Below are 22,079 nucleotides of genomic sequence, written 5' to 3'. Positions count from 1 at the left end.
GCTGATGAGGGATTTTAGAAATACAAACGATAAATTATGATGACATAATAAAAGATAACCAGGTAGGTGATAAGAAGTTTCTTGCAAACATTAACATTTTTCTTGGCCAATAAATAAAGATAATGAAGAAAATAAACCAAGTGTTCATATCATACTAATCTACAATATTTTGCAGTTTTATCAGGGTTAAAGTATGCCGACAGGATTATACTAATCTAATTAAAATTTTATCTCTGGTTAGCAGCCTTAACAATTTATCTCAAAGTGTCACCAGAAAGGTCTCTTTCTCTCTTTTTTAACCCCGGAGGTTTTGATTACTTGTGGATAAGGTCAGGTATGGTGCAAAAGGCAATAAAAAAATGCACCAAAAAACCCTGTTTCTTGGACTCCAAAAAAGAAGCCAAGGTAGCCAGGGACTGGGATGGAGCCAAGGAGAGGGGCATTCCATAGGAAGCTGACATTAGTCAGGAAAAGTTATTAAGTGCAGTGTGGTCTATACATTCTATATTCTGAAATTCATTTTTCAAAATGCTTCATTTTGTTTCTTTGAATGTTTATTTTCATAGCAACCATTTTTGTTTTGTGAATGCAGTATATTCTTTTATCTAAGAGATATTAATAGTTATTTTACATTATTTTATTTAGTCTCCATTTCCTCCAAGTTTCTTTTCTTCTGCTTACCTCATCTCTGTTCTTTCATGTTAGACTTTCTTTAGATACCTAGTGATTCTTGGCTCTCTCCTGATAATTAAAATGGGGGTATCATAAACCTGATTAGAGGTATTATGCTTTTGAGTGAGGACTGTTAATTGCAGGCTTCATCATAAAGGTGACATATGTCCTGCTTTATTGTAAAATCCCTGATGCCAGTATCATTAGGTCTTTTCTCTTAGGCTAGTGAGATTCCCTAGGAAAGCCTATTTCATTTTATTTTTTTTTCTTAGGTTTTTTTTTTTATTTTTTTAAAGATTTTATTCACTCACTTGTCAGTGAAAGCACAAGCAGGGGGAGAAGCAGGCTCCCCACTGAGCAAGGAGCCTGATGTGAGACTGGATCTTGGGACCCTGGGATCACGACCTGAACCAAAGGCAGATGCTTAACTGACTGAGCCACCCAGGTGTCCCAGGAGAGGCTATTTTAATTTCTTGCCTGAAGGGTATAATCCTGGTTGCCAGCATTCTTAGAACCAAAGTAATTCCAAGAATGACCTGTCACAAATACATGACCCGGAACAAATACTACTAACAGACACAATGAAAGAACAAGACAATTTCTAAGAAAAGCAATTTAAGAAGATTTACAAAAATTATTATTTGAGCATAAGTAGATTTCTAAAATAATTCTAGGATCCATGACCTAGAACACTAGTGTACTATTTTTTATATTGCTGTGTAACTGGCATAAAAATAATGGCCACAGAAATTAATTTATCTTGGGATTGGACACTAAATACATTATTAACTAGCCATATTTTAAATTTCTCATGATAAAAAATAACTTACACTTTTTAACTTGCTTTTATCCTTTAAAAACTAATATAGGCCCACGAACAGAGAATACCACATGCTAAAGTGTTCTAGGTCTAAGGGCATTAGCCAAATTAGGCACTTTAGAAGTTTTATTTAAGTAGATAGTTACTTCATATTCCAGATAGCTTACTAATATTTTTCCCATTCTATAAGAAATTAAGGGACCAAATCATCTACTACAAACACACACAAACATAGCACAGAACTGTGAATAAAGCACTGAACTAATTCTGTATTTAATACTTGGTAGTTGGTATATTTTCTATGATAATTAAAGTAATTATATATAAAAATTATAAGTAAAAAAGTATAATGATAAATTGTTACCAATTGTAAAGTAGTAGAAAATGTTGGAAGGGCAAGTCATTTGTTCCTTAAAATTTGCAATGCACAAAAGTATTAATAATGATGCTCTTCAAAACTTGGCACTTAATTCATGATATTAGCCAACAATAATAAATTCCTCAACATCTGGATAAAGCTCTTAGTCCAGAAAAAAACATAATCATACCAAACATGCTGACATTCTGGCATTACGACCACAGCACCATCTCTCTTCCTTTAAATACTGGCACATTGGAAATCCCCACTTTTCTTGGGTACTTTCTGCAGATGGGGGAAAAATATGGATTATTTAAATAAGGTTCTTCCTCTTTCAGTTAAAGTAAACAATCTATTGAGAAAGAAAAGCAGTCACTGACAGTCAAACAGTAGTTAAACAAGGAGGTAGTAATGTTTAACAGTTCATTCCAATCTGTTAATTGAAAGCATATTAATGTTATGAAAGTGGTATTTTCAACCACAGCTGTTTTGTGTTTAAGCTTTAGGTCTGATACTAACCAAATTGCCAAAATTATTTTTCTCAGATTTAGCAAAAGCAATTTAAAATGGAAGTACTCTTCATGTTCAGTGTAACTACAGGAAATAAGTAATGAGATACTGGACATTTACTGCTGAGCTGACTTTCTAAAAAATGATTTATTAAATGACATTTGGTAATTTATTATAGAACAATATTAATTCATCCCTAATAATGATGAAACCTCAATTTTTTTTCAGCCACTATATTCACTTTCCAGGAAAAGAGCAGCTGTATAAGCTCTTCTTTCTTCATTATATTAACAGGCTGTAATATTTTCAATTGTGATGCAATTTGGCTCAGTTGCATATATGGCTTAACTAACAACAACAAAAAATCAACATTCACTGCTTAATCACACATATCTTTTGCCTAACTCACAGAGTTGCAAATGCAATCTGCTGATGTTCAAACCCTTAATGCAGCACTACTAATTACACAGGGATTTTGAAAAGGAAAACAAATTTCTTTTTTAAATTGAAGCCTAAAAAATAAGAGCTTAAATTTATCAAGACTGTGAGAACTTAGGTTAAAAAGTAAAAATAGAACTAAAACCTTGAAAACATAAAAACACTTCAAAAGAAAATATTGTTTAAAAAGTAAATAAAAATTAAACAAAAAGAAAATAATGTTGAAGTAGAATTCATGAAGTAAATTTCGCTGCTATGAAGGATGACTTTTGATTAAAATAGTGAAAGTTTAAATTTCATGCAGATCAATGCCTGTGAAAGTGGTTTCTTTTGTTCATAAATTAAGATTTATAACAGACCTTACTGATAATCAGTTGGAAGATACAGATCCTTCCCTGGGAATATAAATAATAATAATGCTAATGTTTATACAGCACTTAATATTGTGAGGTAATACTGTAAGTACTTTAAATGTATTAACTAGTTTTAGTCCCTACAGCAACTCTATGAAGTAGGTACACTATTATTCTCATGGCTTAGCTAGGGAAACTAAGCATAGGCCGTTAAGTAAATTGTCTTAAGTTGCAAAATCAAGCACATGGTGGGATAGGGTTTAAACAGAGGCAATCGGACGGACTGCAGAGGCCATGCTCTTAACCACCAAGCTATATAAACAATTTCAACTACACATGCACAGGACTTCTGGAGCCTTAAAGCCCTTCCAGGTTTTAGGGACCTTGGACTACTTCCTCTATTTCCAAAATGACTTGAAATAGCAGTTTGAGTCTTATTTAAGGCTTTACAATTCGACTGAGACATGATTACTACTAAATAAAACAAATTACTACGAGGTTTTTTTATTCTTCTAACCAAATTCTATTTCTAACCATTTCTAACCAAAATGAGAAATATCTAGATCTTACTATAAAGCATAAGGGGCTAGAGAGATGGGTTTGTGTTATTTTATTCAGAATAGTTAGGAAAGGTGCTAACCAATAAAATACCTATATTTTCCCTTTCCCCCAGCCATTCTCTTGTTCCTTATAGATAGGAATAGAGATCAAAGGTATGATGGGATTAGTCTTGGTGGTCCCTAGACAGTGGTAAAGCTGTGAGTGTATTGTAGAGGTATGATAGGTGGGAATTATTCAGAGGAATACTGAGTTTTGGGATTCCCAGATTTCTAGTAATAAAGGGAAGATGAAGGCAGGGATACATTGGACCTCTGGTATCCCTCTTCATTTCAGATGACACAAGTATGGAAGCCAACAGTGGAGGTGGCTGAGCACATGGGGCTATCATTAGAAAAATGGAGACTAGTAAAAGATGATTTTATTGCATGTTCACTAACTTGTACTGATGAGGGTATTGAGAGTAAAGAATGGCTATGGTGTTCCTAAGGGTCCATAAGGCTATTCTTTTCCACTACAATAAAGGCCTACAGAAGGATACTTATTGCATATAAGGGAGCTTCCTCTCCAACCCTGCATAACTGTGATAGCAGAAGACAATGTTACTCGATATATATGGCTCCCTGAATCTCTAGCCAAAACACCAAAGATCCTAGGGCTTTTATAGTTTGTAGCAATTGCCAGCCTTGGTTCAGGGTTATGTAAAATCCCATCAAAGCCTCTCTCCTTTGGACACCTCGTGGTTGTGGAATCTCCTTGAAGTTTTCTGAATCTACATCACAGTTTCCTCTGTGGTTGAGGTCATGGTGGCCTCACAGCTCTGCTCCTTTCTTAAAAGTAAGTGCAAACAACTGATAGAGAGGCAGGACATCCTCCAAGTCAAACAAAGCCTTTCAAGTACAGGTACAATATTATCTTTGGAATCCATTTCAGCAGCTTCATTCTGACTGCAGTGAAGAAGGAGGCTCACTTCTATGTCCTGAATCAAAGTCACAGAGCTCGAGGTTTCTACTGTTATGTATCAACCCCTTAGTTAACGCTGTTCATACATTTAAATCTAGTTGCACTGAGCATTAACCTCTCTTATCAGTTGCTTTTCCCTAGGATCACTTTCAGGATATCTTTAAATGATAATTTTGGAATAGATGAAGACTCTTATTTTTTTCTTCTATCCAATTTCTTTTTTGTTGGCTTTAGAAATCCATTAATCTCATAAAAGGAGAGCTTCTACTAGTTCTTCCTTCCTGTGTTAGTAATATTATTATCCACTTAATTAAGCAAGTTTTAACTTAAGAACCATCTTCTATTATTCTTTCCTTTAATCCCTAAGTTCTTATATACAACCTCTTAATTATACCTGCTTTTCTTTTTCTATCTTCATTAGCTCATGACTGGGTAAATGTAATACCTACTTACTAATTCTCCATTTCTCTTTCCTTTTGTCTTGTCCATTCTTTATATATATCCTTTATATAAGAATAACATTATCTTTTTAAAATAGACACATCTAACCATGTCACTCCAATAGTTCTTGTTTCCCTCACCACTAGCACCTATGAGACAAAACCTAATGGGTATTTTTCTTACTGTGGATTTTCAGGAGGTTCTGATACTCCTTTTATAATATTCTCTCGCTCTGGTTCCATGATAGCATGCATGCTCTCTTACTTGTGTCTAATGCTCTTCATATCCCCTAATAGTTTGTTATTTTGTGTGTACTTAATGTTCATAAGGATTATTCCTATCTCCCCTTTATGCTTTTTTGAAGACCGATTCAAACTCAAATGATTTCAGTTGGTATATGAATGTATGAAGCAGCTAGACAGAATAAAATAAGTACTAATCAATTTGTATAGTAACTAAATATCTCATTTGGCCAGTCTTACTGCTATTTAAAGCATAATTTGGGCATAATACAATAGTCAAACTTGCCCAAAATGAGTCTGGGGGCACCCACTATCAGTGAGGGCCAGTGTGTAAGCCCTGATTTATCTGTATGCTTTCCCTAGGCAATCTTACCTGTATCTCAACATACACTGACGATTCCTTTAGTAATTTCCTAGGGCTGCTATAACAAATTACTACATACTCGGTAGATTAAAGCAACAGAAAGGTATTCTCTTACAGTTCTGGAGGCTAGAAATCTGAAATCAAGGTATGGGCTGGGCCATGCTCTCTCTGAAGGCTCTAGGGAAGAATCCTTTCCTTGCCCCTTCCTAGCCTCTGATGGTTGTTGGCAATCCTTGGCATTCCTTGGCTTGTAGCTGTACCATTCCAGTTTCTGCCTCTGTCCTCACGTGGCTGTCTTCCCTCTGTGTCTCTCTGCATTCTCTCCTCTTTTTATAAGGACATTCACTGGATTTAAGGTCCACCCTATTCCAGTATGACCTTATCCTAACTAATCACATCGATAAATATCCTATTTCTAAACGAGGTCACATTCTGAAGTTCTGAGTTGATGTTACTTTTGGGAGACACCATTCAAGCTACTCCAATTCCTACATTATATCTTCAACCTCTTCTCTAAGATCTAATTCTGCATCATGAATAGCCTAACTACCATCTCCAAATAGATATTTCATGGGCACCTGATGATCAACATGTCCAAAATCTAAATAACTGAATGACACCAAACCAGATATCCTAAAGTTTCCTATTTTCATGACTGGCAGCAACATTTATTCATTTACATGAGTCAAAAAATTTAGGAATCTTCTCAGACACTTCCTCCTATATAGCTTATTTTAGAAGTTCCCCTAAATATTTATTTTTCCCCTAAATATTCCTCAAATCCATTCATATTCTCTATTTTTACCATCCCAAACTACTATGCTATGAAACTGCTATGAAAGCCTCTTGACTAATTATCAACACACACTCTTGCTCCTTTTTATTTCGCTTTCAATAAGGCAAAGTGATCTTTTAGACTATAAACCTCATCAGTTCACTTCCCGATTTAACAGGTTCTTCTTCTCCTTTCAGACCGAAAACCAAGAAACAGACTCTTAATACAGAGAACAAACTGATGGTTACCAAAATAGAGGTGGATGGGCGATGGGTTAAATAGGTGATGAGGATTAAGAAGGGCACTTGTTAGGATGAGCACTAGGTGTTGTAAGGAAGTCTTCTAGCACTGTATTGTACACCTGAAACTAATATTAGATTGTAATCATAACTAAATGGAATTTAAAAAATTTATTTATTTATTTATTGGACAGACAGAGATCACAAGTAGGCAGAGAGGCAGGCAGAGAGAGAGGGGGAAGCAGGCTCCCTGCTGAGCAGAAAGCCCAATGCAGGGCTCGATCCCAGGACCCTGGGATCATGACCTGAGCTGAAGGCAGAGGCTTTAACCCACTGAGCCACCCAGGCGCCCCTGGAATTTAAATAAAAACTTGAAAAAGAAAAATTAAGACGTTGTTCCTTAACGTGATCTGCTTGTGACTACCTCTCTGGCATCATTTCACACCTTGTTCTATTTCACCCTCTTGTAAAATTTTCAATTCCGTAAAATAGCAAAATTCGTATCTCAAAGCTTTGGAATTTTCTGTGATAAGTCCTAGATTTTTACACTATATCCTACGATTCTCCTACACCCATATCTTTGTAAATAGCCCCTTTGTGAATAAACTCATTTCAAATTATTCTAATTGATGTGTACCATCCACCCGCTTACTGTTAACTTCCTGATTCCCATTCCACTTAGAATAAGACTTATGATATCCTATGCAGCTCTACACAATCAGTATTCTCCACCCAGAGCTATTGCCTCTCTGAGCTCCTCTCCTACTATTCTTTTTGACCTCCGCTCTGGCTTCTTGCTATTCCTCAAATATGCCAGGTTGAGGGCACCTGGTTGGCTAAGTAGGTTAAGCATCTGCTTTTGGCTCAGGTCATGATCCTGGGATCCTGGGATCCTGGGATGGAGCACCGAGTCCAGCTCCGCATTGAGTCCTACTCCATGCTCAGCAGGAAGCCTGCTTCTCCCTCTCCCTCTCCCTCTGCCTGCCACTGCTTGTGCTCTCTGTCTGTCAAATAAATACAGTCTTTTAAAAAAATATGCCAACTTGTTCCTCTTGTGTGGAATGATTCCCGCCCCCCAACCCCTCAACTATTCACTTGGTAACTCAATTACCTCTTTCAAGTCTTTGCTCAACTTTCATCTTTTAGCAAGGTTTCTCCTGACTCCCTATTTAATTTACCTACTTAGGTTATTTATTGTTTATTCTTCTCCTAGTGTTCTTTTCCAATGCAGTCTTGATCTGAACTTTTAGAACTATTTCTTAACTAGTCTCCCTGTCCCTGATCTAGCTCCATGTCAATCTATCTTCTATAATGCCAAAAATTACTACCTTTCAGAAATGTAGATGAGGGTATGAAATTCCTTTGCATTAAACCAATACACAAGAGATATTTTTATGGAACAAAATGAAATATATTTTATCTCCCACTGAATAATATTCTGTCACACCACATTAGTATTCATGGCTCTCACAGTCTGGTCCTAATTTGTTTTTCAGTGATATTTTCTGTTTCCAACACTCTCATTCTCAACTCCCTCTCAGTAATATATCCACATGGACTTGTTTTATTCAGAACAAGCCACACAGTTTCTTTCTGCCTCTGTGCCTCCTTTCTACAAAGTTCTCAAAATGTCCTTCCCTACTCATTCATCTTTCTCAACGAAGACCAAACATCTCCTCTTTTAGAAAGCTTTCCTTTATCCTTTAGTTATGAAAACTTATTCTCTCTTCTAGTCATAGCAGTATTTGGTTTAGACATTCATCATTTATCACTTCTTTCATTCATTTCTTCAAAAATTCACAGTCATAGTTGATTAAGGTCTATGGGCCAGGAATCTATCACTCTCAGATACACACAAAAGTTCTCTGGAATTGCTTCTGAATTCCTCACTAGATCAAAGCCTCCCAGTGGGGATCGACAGTGTCTCACTTATTTTACATCCTCTAGTGCCTCCTACAGAACTTTGTGGAACTGAATAGAAAGAATCAGATGAATCAAGATTATCTGTACATCCTCATTACATTTTGGAAAAAAAAATATTCCTTTTAAATTTCTTTAAACCTAAATGAAATCTGACTGGAATGATTTCATCTGGGAAAAACAAATAGGTATTATGCCTTTAGAGATACAAATTTCTGTCTACTAAGTGAATAATCTCAATTCATATTATGCCTTCCTAAATAGAGGACTTTAGACTATCTTATTTAAAACCACAATAACCATTATGAAATATGGGGGGGAAGATAGGAAAAAACACAGGTAAGTGATTTTTGAAAAATTTTGCTTTGATCACGACATACCTTACCCTCCACTCACCTGTTTATTAGTTTCTTTTTCTGGTTATAACCTAACATTATACATTTATTTATTTTTCTATTGCCTGATGTCTTCTTATTAGAATATAAGCTTGATAAGGGCAGGGGCTTTGTTTTGTTCAATCTCGTATCCCTCGTACCTAGAACAGTCACATGACTAGCATGTGACAGGTACCCAATACATATTTCTTATGAGGAACGAAAAATTTACAAAATCATGACAAGTAAACCAAACTAAAACTAGGAAAGATTAACATGAATATCTGAAATAACAACAAATAAATAAAGATACAATATATATTTCAGAGAGGAGAAACTGACATCCTAAAGACAATAATTCTCTCCCTAATGATCTTTAAATTCAATGTATGCCAATTAAAATCCCAACAGATTGTTTTATGGATATTAATATTTTAATTTAAAATCCATTCAATACATGCATCTAAATCAGCTTTTACTTTGAATTTGGTCAGCAATGTTTATTATGATTCATATACTATAAAGAGAATGGCATAATTTTAAAATCATTTTTTCTAAGCACAAAACATTTTGCAACTTTTCATATAAATTTGCATTATAAACTACACATACTTTAATCCTAAATGAATGATTCAAGTAAATTTACCTATTTAAGCCTTATTAAATGTTTTTAATTTAATGTGATCAGCATTTCAATTGATGTGATCAGCATTTCAATTCTCCTCTAAGCAAGCTATTTGGATAAATAAAAGATTTCTTCTCCAAACATTATAATTGTTCCAAATTGCTAATATCTAACAAGCATTTTTGGTATAAATTATGTCCTTCCTTGAAAGATGGTCTATGCTTTCAGCATCCATACTACAAATATGATGAAGGGCTCTAGTAAAATATGAAACAAAATGCCTTATTGTTTGACTTTCCTACCTGATGTTGTTCATCAAGTGTGAACTGAGTCATGCCATCTAGAATTGCCACCCCAGACCATGATTGTGCTGCTGTCATTAAGCCCTGCTTAACTCAAATCTCTTCCTTTGTGAAACTCATTCTGTAATCCTGAACCTGGTCTCTAAAAAGAGTAAAATTATATCTGTATGTCTAATAGTTGGTAGAGCAATAAAAGTAAAATTATCACTCTTTTAAAGATACATAAATAAGTAAAACCCCTTTGAAAGAGAAAATACATGATGTTAAGAAAATTCTCAATAAATAAGAACTTGGGGGAATTTCTCTACTAGATTTAAAAAGTTCCAATAAACTATACTAATTAAGGCAGAAGAATCAACAAATTAAGGGAATATAAGAGAACTTATAAATACATTATATGTTAAAGCTGTAATTTTATACCAAGTGTGGCAAAGCACAGATTATTCAATAAACAGCATTTACAAAAACATAAGTTTAGAGCTATTTCTTGAATCATACACACAAAATAAATCCAGAAAGATTATGGAATTGGATAAGACAAAAACTATAAAAGTTAGAGGAGAAAATTATAAAAACAAATGTTAATCTATACAGGAGAAGCTAAACAGAATATGATACATCCATTACAAGGAATTTTATAGTGTGTAAAACAAATTTATGAAAAGAGCTCCAAAATACATTGCTAAGTGAAAGGGCAAAAGAGCAGCAGGGCCTTGATGCCAACACGAAGGATGATTAGCTTTAGCTTAAGAGTCAAGTAGAACTATAAATAGAGTTTCTAAGTAAAAGAGCAATGATCTCACAAATTTCTTACCTTTAACCCAGATTTGTCTTCAGGAACCCAAAATTACTTATCCAATTCATAATGAAACTTCTGCACTTTAATTTCTAAGAGTCACATCAAGCTCAACCTACCCAAAACTGAACAATTTCCCTTTCAATTTTACTCCTTCTGCAGTCACATCCAATTCACTAAATGATAATTCCATCTTCCCACTATTTCAGGTCAAAACTTGTATGCTTTTTTTTTTTAACACCTCCATTGTCAATAATTTCTGCTGACAATACCATAAAAATATATCCAAAACTTAATAATTTCTTTTAAAACTCCCCTCTGACCTAAACCACCATCATCTCTCACCTGGGTAACAGCTCACCTGGTTACAACTCCCTAAAGGCTCTCTGTGCTTTTGCTCTTGACTGTGTTTCAGTCATACCCGTCTCTTTGGTATTCCTTGAAAAAAACAAAACAAAACAAGCAAGCTCCTGCCTTTGGGCTTTTTACCTGCTATTTCCTCTGCCTGGAACACTCTTTCTCCAAGATAACTGCATGGTTTCTTCCCTTATCTTTCAACTGTCTATGTAAATGTTATCTTAAAAAGGCCTTCCCAGGCTACTCTATATAAAATAATATCCCTCCTTACTCTTTCTCTTTGCTTTATTTTTCTCCATAGCACTTATCACCATCTGATATACTGTATCTATATTAAATGATATGCAAGCAGGAACTTTTCTTTTTCCTTCCATCTCTCCAGCTCCCAGAAAAGTACCTGGAACACTATAAATACATAATAAATAGTTGTGGAAAGAATGGATAAATGAATGGATGAATGATTACATTCAGTTGATTCCTTTTGTCAAAAACCCAAGATACTTGTACATCTACATATTTGTACATATACATGGATGGAAATATGAGAAGGGAGTGTCATTGTGGGTAGTGATGCTGAAACAGACTTTCACTTTTTACTGTATGTTTGTATGCTGTCAGAATGCTTAATGTTTTGAGTTCACTCAGTTTAATTACTTTATTAAAGCTTATTTTTTGTATGACATGCATCTATGTCATTTCTATAATGCTTTATGACAATAAAGATAAAATATAGACTGATCGGTATCTTATTGTTTTTCACAAAACATTATTTTTAAAAAGGCCAAATATGTATTATTTGCCAGCCTTTTATCTGTTTTTAAATTTAGTTTACGTTCCATGCCATTCTCTTCTAGGATGGAATAAGACCACTTAGGTTTCCTTAAAAGTATTCTTTAGGGGTATCTGAAGACTTGACATGTAGAGACTGGTAAGTTCTCAAATAAACACAGTATTGGGATTTTAGCTGTGAAAGTTTAGAAACTTATTTCTTACCTTAGAGCTTTATAGTTCAAAATTAGCATAGAGACTACAAGACAATTGTACGAAAAGTTCTTGATTTTCACTTCAGCTTTTATTATTTATTTATTTATTTGACAGACAGAGATCACAGGTAGGCAGAGAGGCAGCCAGAGAGAGAGGAAGGGAAGCAGGCTCCCTGCTGAGCAGAGAGCCCAATGCGGGGCTTGATCCCAGGACCCTGGGATCATGACCTGAGCCGAAGGCAGAGGCTTTAACCCACTGAGCCACCCAGGCGCCCCTCATTTCAGCTTTTAAATGAGGTTAGTGCCTATGGTATTCAAAATATTATCTAAAGATAAAAGACATACTGGAATTATATTAAACTGTCCAGATTTCTGGAGCATTTCTATCTTGCCAGGTTTTTGAGTATATTAAAACTAAAAGGATAAATACAATTAAATGACTATGTAAACCAGACCTATACTCCTTAGCATTAATAGCAAGTATGTTAAAGAACATATTTTTTAAAGATTTTATTTATTTATTTGACAGAGAGAGAAACAATGAGGGAGGGAACAGAAGCAGGGGGAGTGGGAGAGGGAGAAGCAGGCCTCCCGCTGAGCAGGGAGCCCGAGGCAGGGCTGGATCCCACGACCCCAGGATCACGACCGGAGCCAAAGGCAGATGCTTATCAACTGAGCCACCCAGGAGCCCCTTGAATAAAGTCAAAACAGTACAACTAGAAAAGGAATAACTAGATAATTTAAAAGTAGGTAAATTCTAAAAATTGCTCTATTCTCGTGAAATGATTAAATATGGGTATAAAAATTTAATAACTTAGATAAAATTTATGCATAGCTATCAACAATGATTTAAGTTGTAAAGGAAGTACTAGGAAAAGATCCTAGAATTCAAGAGATTTAAAGAAAATCACAGCACAATGATCATATTTTCATGTTAATTAATTGATACATTACATAAATATGTATTGAGCCCCTAGTGGTCATCTCCTTCTGCCTTCATCAGGACATACCTTCAATTTAAGACCCTAAGATTTATATTCCACGTATGGACTTTTCTACACAGATTATTCTAAAACAGCAGAGCTGGTTAGTCAATGGTAAAAGAGTAATTTACTATTTCTCATTTGTTTCTGTCTAGACCGTAAGACGTATAGCCATATTTATAACATCTTTCTTTCTGCAGCTCATCTCTACTTCTGGTTCCATATATAATCAATATATTAGTATTTCACTTATCCTTTGGTTAAAAGTACAGCTAGGAATGTTATCTCAAGGGACAGAATATGTAAATTATAGGATACATCCAACAGAAAATAAACAACTAGTTAAAATGTATATATTACTTTGATAGAATCATATCTATGGTAAAATATTTTCTTTTTAAAAAATATTTATTCATTTATTTTAAAGCAAGAGAGCCGGAGAGAGAGAGCATAAGTAGGGGGAGGCCCAAAGGAGAAGGAGTGGGAGAGAATCTTGGAGCAGACCCCCTCAGTGAGCCCATAGTCTGACTCGGGACTCAATCCCAGTACCCTGAGATCATGACTGGAGCTGAAATCAAGCATGGCTGCCCAACTGACTGAGCCACCCAGGCGCCCCCTAAAACACCATTTCTTAGTGAATCCATCTGGACACTACTGTCTTGGTATTTTTGTGCATGACTATAAGAATGGCAAAGTCTGGGTGCTGAGAGAAAACACTGTGTTGGTCTGGCCACCAATGTGATAGTAGCTCCCCACTGGCGCTTCTCACTATGCCCCAAAAGTTTCTCCTGCTGTTTTTAATGGGCTCTTTCACAGCCTTTTATCAGTCTTGATAAAAGTTTACATTGAGACACATATGGAATATCTGAAACATTAAGTCAGTGAGACAGTTTTTAGACTAATATTATGCATCATGGTGTGACTTCATTCCAATGAGAATTTTACTCATCGTGCCAGACTGATGATGAAACAAATTTAGAAACTTGCTTATAATTTATTTACCATGGGAAAAAGAAATGTGAGAATACTATATTCACAGCAAAATATTTTTCAAGATCATGTGCTCCATATATACAAATCCAAGTTTGTATGTAAACCTAGTAAAATGGGGGTGCCTGGATGTTTCTGTTGGTTAAGCACCCACCTTTGGCTCAGGTCATGATTCCAGGGTTCTGGGATCGAGCCCTACACCGGGCTCCCTACTCAGTGGGGAGTCTGCTTCTCCTTTGCCCTCTGCGCACCCCCCCCCCAAACACCCCGTGCCCGGCTCATGCTCTCTCTCTCTCTCTAATAAATAAATAAAATCTTAAAAAAATAATAAACCTAGTAAAATGTAAATTAGTTTTTTAAAAGCCTGTTTTATATTAGTTTGATAGTTAACTTTCTGAAAAGAATTTCTATTAGCTTTGACTTCATATTACTCTGTATTTGAAACATAAATTATTTCTCTTTACTATTTCTTTTAAGCAGATGTATTAATTTTCTATTTTAGTTTAATCACATTTTTTACTTCTTTTATTTACCATGAGCACAGGCAGAACTTTTCTTATGCTGAATAAATACAATCTGCATGAGCTTCAGAAACCACTTTCTATTAGTCACAAGAAATAACGAGGTGCAAACTAAAGAAAGAAAGGGGCAAAATGTATTAAAACTCCTTATTTAACTACTTCTAAACAGCAAGAAGATGCCCTATGGCAAAAGTAAAATCAGTGCCAACACTCTAGAAAATGTACAACTGACTAAAGATTAGATACAGCTGTCTATGTGAAGTAATTGTATAAAGACTGCCAAGTACATCTAGAAATCTCTATATTTTCCCCATATTAATTGGCAAGAATTATTCTGAGACATAAACCCAGCTAAATAGTGAGAAGTAATATGATATTGTAACAAAAACTTATAAACAGCTGAATCTACAAAACTGACAGTAAAGTCTACTTATATGCTATAAGATTACAAGAGCAAATACTTCGTTCAAGCTGAGATCGCTCCTGATGGTTTCTAACTGAATTACTAAATAAGCTAATAAATTGTTAATATTGATAGTTAAGTAAATAAAAATATAAATATGTACTTTCTACAAATTATTGTTAGGTAATTTAACCTCTTAGACACCAAACTTTGGGAAAAATAAAACTTATGGCCATTATTATACTGATTTCCAAAAACTCCACATTCTCATCCAAATATAGAATCATGGCAGGAAAGCAGATATCTGTTCATGCAAATCCAATATAATTAAGAAAATAAAATAATGAAACTAAACCTAAATGTCATGATAAATATAGGTGAGGTTCAGTTGAAACAAAAGGCATATTTCGTAAAGGTACATTCTAGTCTCAGAATCATTACTGGAGCCATGAGAAACCTCCAAGGTCATTGAATTGAGCCCCTTTCTTTTCACTAATTTATAGATGACCCACAAAGGCTAACTGGTTTATCCAAAGCTGTAGCACTACAAAGAGAGAAGTAAAACTCTAGGCAGTCAAACCATGTCCTCTTCTGCATGGTGTTCCTGGACTCCCCTGGGCATTTAAATGTCACCATCTCTACACTTCCTGTGTAACTTATAACTCGAATACAGCACCTATCACACTGTGTTACAGCTATCTTTTGTTATCTGTCTTCCCATTGGGCTGTAAATTTCTTTAAAGTGCTTTATCTAGAAATCCCTCGTATCTAGCAAAGGGGGCAGTTAGTGGGTACAAAATTCCTGGTATGTCTTCTAAATCTCAGCACACTCTGTGTTGAATAAAAGTTTTATTGATATTCTCAATGCCCAAAGCTTTTACTAAATCAGTTCTTATGTTCTCATAACTGTTTCAGAGTCTCTGTTTTAATTGCTGGTTAGTTTTAAATTAAAAGGAGTTGCTAAATAAAATTCTATGTCCCAATATCCAGATTCTGGATCAAATATTAATGATTTGTAGCAAGGTTAAAAGACAGTTCACTGAAAAGAATATGAAATATAATCCAATCACTTGTAACTTGTTTTTGAAGTTTTCTTTTCTTCAAAGAATTGTTTTGAAATATAATCATTTATAGTTTTTTTATTAATTTGTTTTTTATTTTTTCAAATTTTAGGCTAAAACTCTTAGAAAACAATTTAAGTGATGAACACATGATATTTAGTATGCACCATGACACATGAATAAAGTAAAATATTCCTTCTTTGACTTTAAGTTTATGAATATAAAAAAATCCCTGTGACATTCGGCTAAGAAATTACAGTCCTTATATGAATAACAGGACTGAAAAAGAAACAAACTTGGGGGGATACAAATACTCTTTTATACCTATCAAAATAAAGCAACTCATTCTTCTAACAAATACATATTTGTTATCTGCTATATAACAGATATTGTTTGTCATGCTTAACAGATAAGGCAATCTGCAGTTTATTTTTTAATTTTTTAAATTAAATTAAATTTATTTATTTGACAGATAGAGATCACAAGTAGGCAGAGAGGAGGAAGCAGGCCCACTGCTGAGCAGAGAGCCTGATGTGGAGCTTGATCCCAGGACCCTGAGATCACGACCTGAGCTGAAGGCAGAGGCTTAACCCACTGAGCCACCCAGGTACCCGGCAGTCTGCAGTTTAGATGAGCAAATTCACTTACTTATAACAAACATGACATAAATTCATATTTACTTTACACTCTGTGTTATAGCCAGTGATGTGGTAAAGCTGGCTCCTAATGGCTCCAGAAAAAGCTGATTATGTCATTTTTTCCCAGTTCAACATTTAGTGGAGAGTAGCTTGAAACTGGCCAAGTAGGGTGTATTTACACCATGGAAATCAGAAAACACTGACATTAAGGAGCTTTTATTCAGGTGCAAAGCCAACCACTAAAAATGTACCATCACGCTACTGGCTACAACCCATTAAGGGGTCACAAAATCAACTCAGTGGATTGTGATCAACATTTTCTAAAATTTAATAGGAAGGAATAAGATAAACACATCAGCATGCACTGTGGGTTGTAAGATCCAGCACCTTTTGAAGAATAAATATTAATTAACCAAAAAGAAAAAAAGAATAAGCACTTTTTTTTTTATGAAATTTCAGTACCAATTTTATTTACCTATTAATCTGTAATGACATAAAATGTATTTCTTAATTTGGATCTGATGAAAAAAATTATGAAACCACTATTATAACCAAGAGAACAAATACATTCTTCTCTCACAAACATGTTTTACAACCTCTGTGGCCATCATATGCTTTGTGGTTAAAGATTAGATGCTTTAGAGAGAAATAAAAACTTCATAGTTAGTAGGTGAGTATTTAGAAGTTTTTTCTTTCTTCTCAAAGAAAACCAAAGAGGGAATGACTATGACACACAAGATTCTTGAGTTTGTATAGATTTAAAATTAAATAAGACCCCTGTCTCACCAGGATAGTGTGAAATCATTTTCATCACTTTGTTCCAGTGACCTCTGAAATGTAAACCTTCTCTAACCTTCTGTTTCTTATCTTTGCTAAAAAGGGCAAAGCCACCTTAGTACCTTGAGAATTCCCGAACCACTTATGTCAACATAATGATTTCTTCTCAAGATGCCTCATCAAAAATACTTGTTTTTTCTTTAGTTTTAGCCAGGACTGAATCAGTTTTTTTTTTTTTTTTTTAAGATTTTATTTATTTGACAGAGAGAGAGAGAGAGATCACAAGTAGGCAGAGAGGCAGGCAGAGAGAGAGAGGGGAGGAAGCAGGCTCCCTGCTGAGCAGAGAGCCCGATGCGGGGCTCGATCCCAGGACCTGGGATCATGACCTGAGCTGAAGGCAGAGGCCTTAACCCACTGAGCCACCCAGGCGCCCAATTTTTTTCTTAATTTATAATTTTATTTCAATGTTATTCCTTTATTGAGTACTTGCTATATATTACATATTTTGGTGAATGTGAGGCATTAAAAAAAAGTTTTAAAGATAAACTTTTTGTTTTAAACTGTGTCTGAGTCTACTATGAGGAATAAATACAAAACTATCCTGAAGAGATTAAACCTAAACCATTATTTAACCATGATTAAATAATGTGGTAGGTGCCAAAGCAAAGGAGCACACAAAGAGATCATTGCCCCTCTCCTTTCACAGAGTTAGTGCTCTCACTTTACTCAATCCTCAAAATCAGTACACAACAGAGAGGAGACAGGAAAGAAAGCAGGAGAAAGTAGGAGGGGTAGGAGAGGAGAAGAAAAAAATATTTTGCAGATACAGCGAGCTGTTCAAGAGTCATTCTTAACACCTGTCTCCTTTGCTGCCTCATCAGTGAAGCTGAGAAAGTCAAATAGTTACTTTTCTAGACTCCCTTGCAGCTAAAAGTTACTTTGCGAACTATGTCTAGACAAGGAGACATAAAACAATTCTGAGAAATTTCTGGACAGATTTTCTTCAGCCTCCTTGACAGAAAGGGAGAATGCATGAGGAGAAAGTCTGTAACTCATACCACTTCTCATGAAACTACAGCCCTGACAGGGAAGTAGAGATGTGAACCCAGGGCCCCAATGTCCCAGAATCAGTGAACCAACCCTAGAACGGCTACTCCTGGATTCTGTTTATGTGAAGAAATTAAGGACTTTATTGTTTATGCCACTGTTGGGTGGACTTATTATTACAAAAGTATTTTAAAACTCAGGTTCTGGCTTAGATTCTAGGTATGGTTAACCACTATTTTCTTTCTTTCCAAGATGGGGCTCTTCACAAGTTGCATGCCTCCTACATTATAGGCAGAGCTTATCCTAAAACCATGTTGGTCTCTTTTCTCTCAAGGCCCATGTGGCCCCAACAAATAGAAAATGAATAGAAAAATAGACAAAGCTAATTATGTGGTATAGGCTATAAAACCAAAAAAAGAAGGCAAAATCAAAGCAGGATACAACTATTCAAATCATGCCAATTTAGGGGCACCTGGGTGGTTCAGATGGCTGAGCGTCTGCCTTCGGCTCAGGTCATCACCTCCAGGTCCTGGGATCGAGCCCCATGTCAGGCTCCCAGCTCAGCGGGGAGTCTGCTTCTTCCTCTCCCTCTGCCTCTCCCCCTGCTTGTGCTCTCTCTCTCTCTCTCCATCTCTGTCTCTGTATCTCTCTCAAATGAATAAATAAAATCTTTAAAAAAAACCATGCCAGGGGCGCCTGGGTGGCTCAGTGGGTTAAGCTTCTGCCTTCAGCTCAGGTCATGATCCCGGGGCCCTGGGATCGAGCCCCGCGTCGGGCTCTCCGCTCGGCGGGGAGCCTGCCTCCCCCTCTCTCTCTGCCTGCCTCTCTGCCTACTTGTGATCTCTGTCTGTCAAATAAATAAATAAAATCTTTAAAAAAAAAAAAAAACCATGCCAGTTTAATAAAATATTGATCCTAGCAAATAAAATAGCTGATATCTATGTGAAAAGAGAGTTTATAGAATGTGAGAGATGCCACATTTATCTCATGTTGAGTACCTATAATGATGAACTTTAACACAAAACAGACATTTAAGGATAGTGCTACTCCTAAAAACAAAAGGTGAGTACTACCATATAAGCTGGGCCAGAGACCCCTCACCCTTATCATATTCCAGAGAAGGAAAATGGCACCGTGTCACTTTATGTGACTGTGAACAAGTTAGAGGGTATAAAACTGAAGAGAGAAAAGCAGAAATTAGGAAACTGTCCTAACCCTGTATGAATGAGGATAGATTCACTAATCTCCAAACTGTCTCGATCTCCAACAAAGTCAATGTCCTTCCCTAGTTCTCAAACTCAAACTAATGAAGCTTATCCATATTTAAGGACTGATATTCTTAAAAAGAGGTGAGGACCAAAATAAGTCTTCAGTTCTATGCTTGGACTCTCCTCTGTATCTAGGAACAACTACCATTTATGTATCCCCTGAGCTTCCCTTATTTGCCCCATTTAATTCACACAGGATCTAAATAAGCTTTTGCCTCAGGTTGTTTTAGATTCTCATCCTCTAATAAGAACCGGAAATTACTCCAATGCTAACACATTGGGTTTTAGCCCTGATGTTTTAAAATTTAATAGAATCTTCCCAGAAGGCCAAATCCTGTATCTCTGTCCCAATTTCTGACTGATGTTTTGAGAGTGTGACTCTACAGCTAGACTGGCTGGGCTGAAATTCTAACTCCTTGACTTATTAAATATATATATATATATATATATATATATATATATATATATATAAATTATTTATTTATTTATTTAATAGTGAGAGCAGGAACACAAGCAGGGATAGTAGGAGAGGGAGAAGCAGGCCTCCTGCGGAGCAGGGGGTCCAGTGTGGGGCTTGATCCCAGGACCCTGGGATCATGACCTAAGCCAAAGGCAGATGCTTAATGACTGAGCCACCCAGGCACCCCAAAGATTTTATTTATTTATTTGAGAAAGAGAGAGAGGGTGTGTGTGTGCATGATAGAGAACCAAGAAAGGGGGAAGGGGCAAAGGGAGAGGGAGAAGTAGGCTCCCCATTGAGCAGGGAGCCCCATGTGGAGCTCGATCCCAGGACCTGATCTAAGATCATGACCCGACCGAAGGCAGCCGCTTAACTGACTGAGCCAGCCAGGCACCTTGGAGTTTGCCTTTTGAATACCAATGAGGAACTGGCTACCTGATTTGGGGTGAATACTTCTATTGGGTTAGTTCCCCTAGCCTTAGTCCCACAGTTTCTGGTTGATTTTCCTTTCCCCACTGTTAGGGTCCCAGCCAATCTCATGGTTGAGAATCACAGGTCTTAACATTTGCTCTTGGTCACATAATTGTTCTGCTCAAAAGTTTTCATTACCAAAAATGGACTTTCTAGATGAGTCCCTTTTAATATTCTTCAACATTTCAATACTTCATATGAATCAGGTTACCACCTCGCTAGAGAATTCATCCATTTCCAGTAACTGATCTACTGCACTTTAACTTAACCCACCTCATTCCTATGCTTGGAATGCTCCTCGCATTTTTGCCTATCTAAATCTTACACTATAAAGCTCAATTCAAAAGTTACTACCTTCATAAAGCTTTTCCTGATCTCTTAACAGGAAGTAATCTTTCCATTTTAGCTGAAATGGTTCTTTTAACCCTTATATTCTTTTTTCTCACCTCTAAGAAATCACTTATAAATCATGTATCTTCACAATTAATTCATAAATCATATATATTACTGTTTGTTGTTGTTACTATTGTCAGCTTGTGTACATTTATAGTACACAAATACAGCTATACTCTCAAAATACATGTTTCACACAAAGGAGAGAAGCACTCAGAACAAGACCTTAGATTAACCCCAACTAGATAGGGTATCACAAAGGAGCTCAGAACTAAGAGGAGTTATAATTATTAAACAGAAGAAGAGGACAATGGTTATGATTACATTCTGTTTCACATAAACACTGTGACATTCCCCAGTCTCCTTTATACTCTCCTCTTTTCTGTGCCTTATTTGTGCATTAATACTACACCTGGGCTTCTATGTGTGCACACATACACACACCCATTAAGTGGTAGAGAATGCTAACTGCCCACCTAATACCCGGTTTATCCTTTCTCACTCACAGAATCTTGATTTCATTTGGAGGTACAATGTACCCATCTAGAAGGTTACATTTCCTAGCCTTCTGAAGTAGTCCATAAGGAAAGGAAGTTCTATAAAGGACAGTGTCTCAGTGGGAGAAACTTCTTCATCTTCATATCATTTCTTTTCACTTGAACTGTAATGGCTGGAGCAGTAGCAACTATTATGTAATAAGCCACAACTGAAAGGCCAATAAAACTGTAGACACCTTGGCCTCTACATTCTTGAACCATATGAAACACTGTCTGCTACCACTTTACAGATTTTCCAGAAAATAAGAAAAAAATAAATCCTATGATTATCACAATAGCTCCGTTTCCATGTATTTAGATACATTCATAAAACTTTCCCAAAATAGGATCACTCCTACATAAAACCATCTCAAATATTAAACATGTTCAAAACTTTGCCCTGAAACTTGTTCTGTCCTTAGTGTTTCCTATCATGTAAGC

At 35.9% G+C, this 22,079-nt stretch overlaps 1 protein-coding gene across 9 annotated transcripts in view; it reads right to left on the bottom strand.

Annotated features, from left to right (window-relative positions):
• Positions 1-22,079, bottom strand: part of METTL25 (methyltransferase like 25) — a 151,843-nt gene that overhangs the window by 76,147 nt on the left and 53,617 nt on the right. For all 9 annotated transcript variants that reach the window (XR_007129290.1, XR_007129291.1, XR_007129292.1 and 6 more), the window contains one exon: positions 2,041-2,135. Coding sequence is in view for 1 of the 9 variants with exons in the window: in XM_047740063.1 (XP_047596019.1) it covers positions 2,041-2,135 (95 nt within the window). In the remaining 8 variants the exon portion in view is untranslated. The remainder of the gene's footprint in view (positions 1-2,040; positions 2,136-22,079) is intronic.

The sequence above is a fragment of the Lutra lutra genome, chromosome 8 (assembly GCF_902655055.1).
Source record: "Lutra lutra chromosome 8, mLutLut1.2, whole genome shotgun sequence".
In the NCBI taxonomy this organism is placed as follows: domain Eukaryota; kingdom Metazoa; phylum Chordata; class Mammalia; order Carnivora; family Mustelidae; genus Lutra; species Lutra lutra.
The sequence above is the reverse complement of the archived record's forward strand: the minus strand, read 5'-3'. Positions and strand labels throughout refer to the sequence as shown.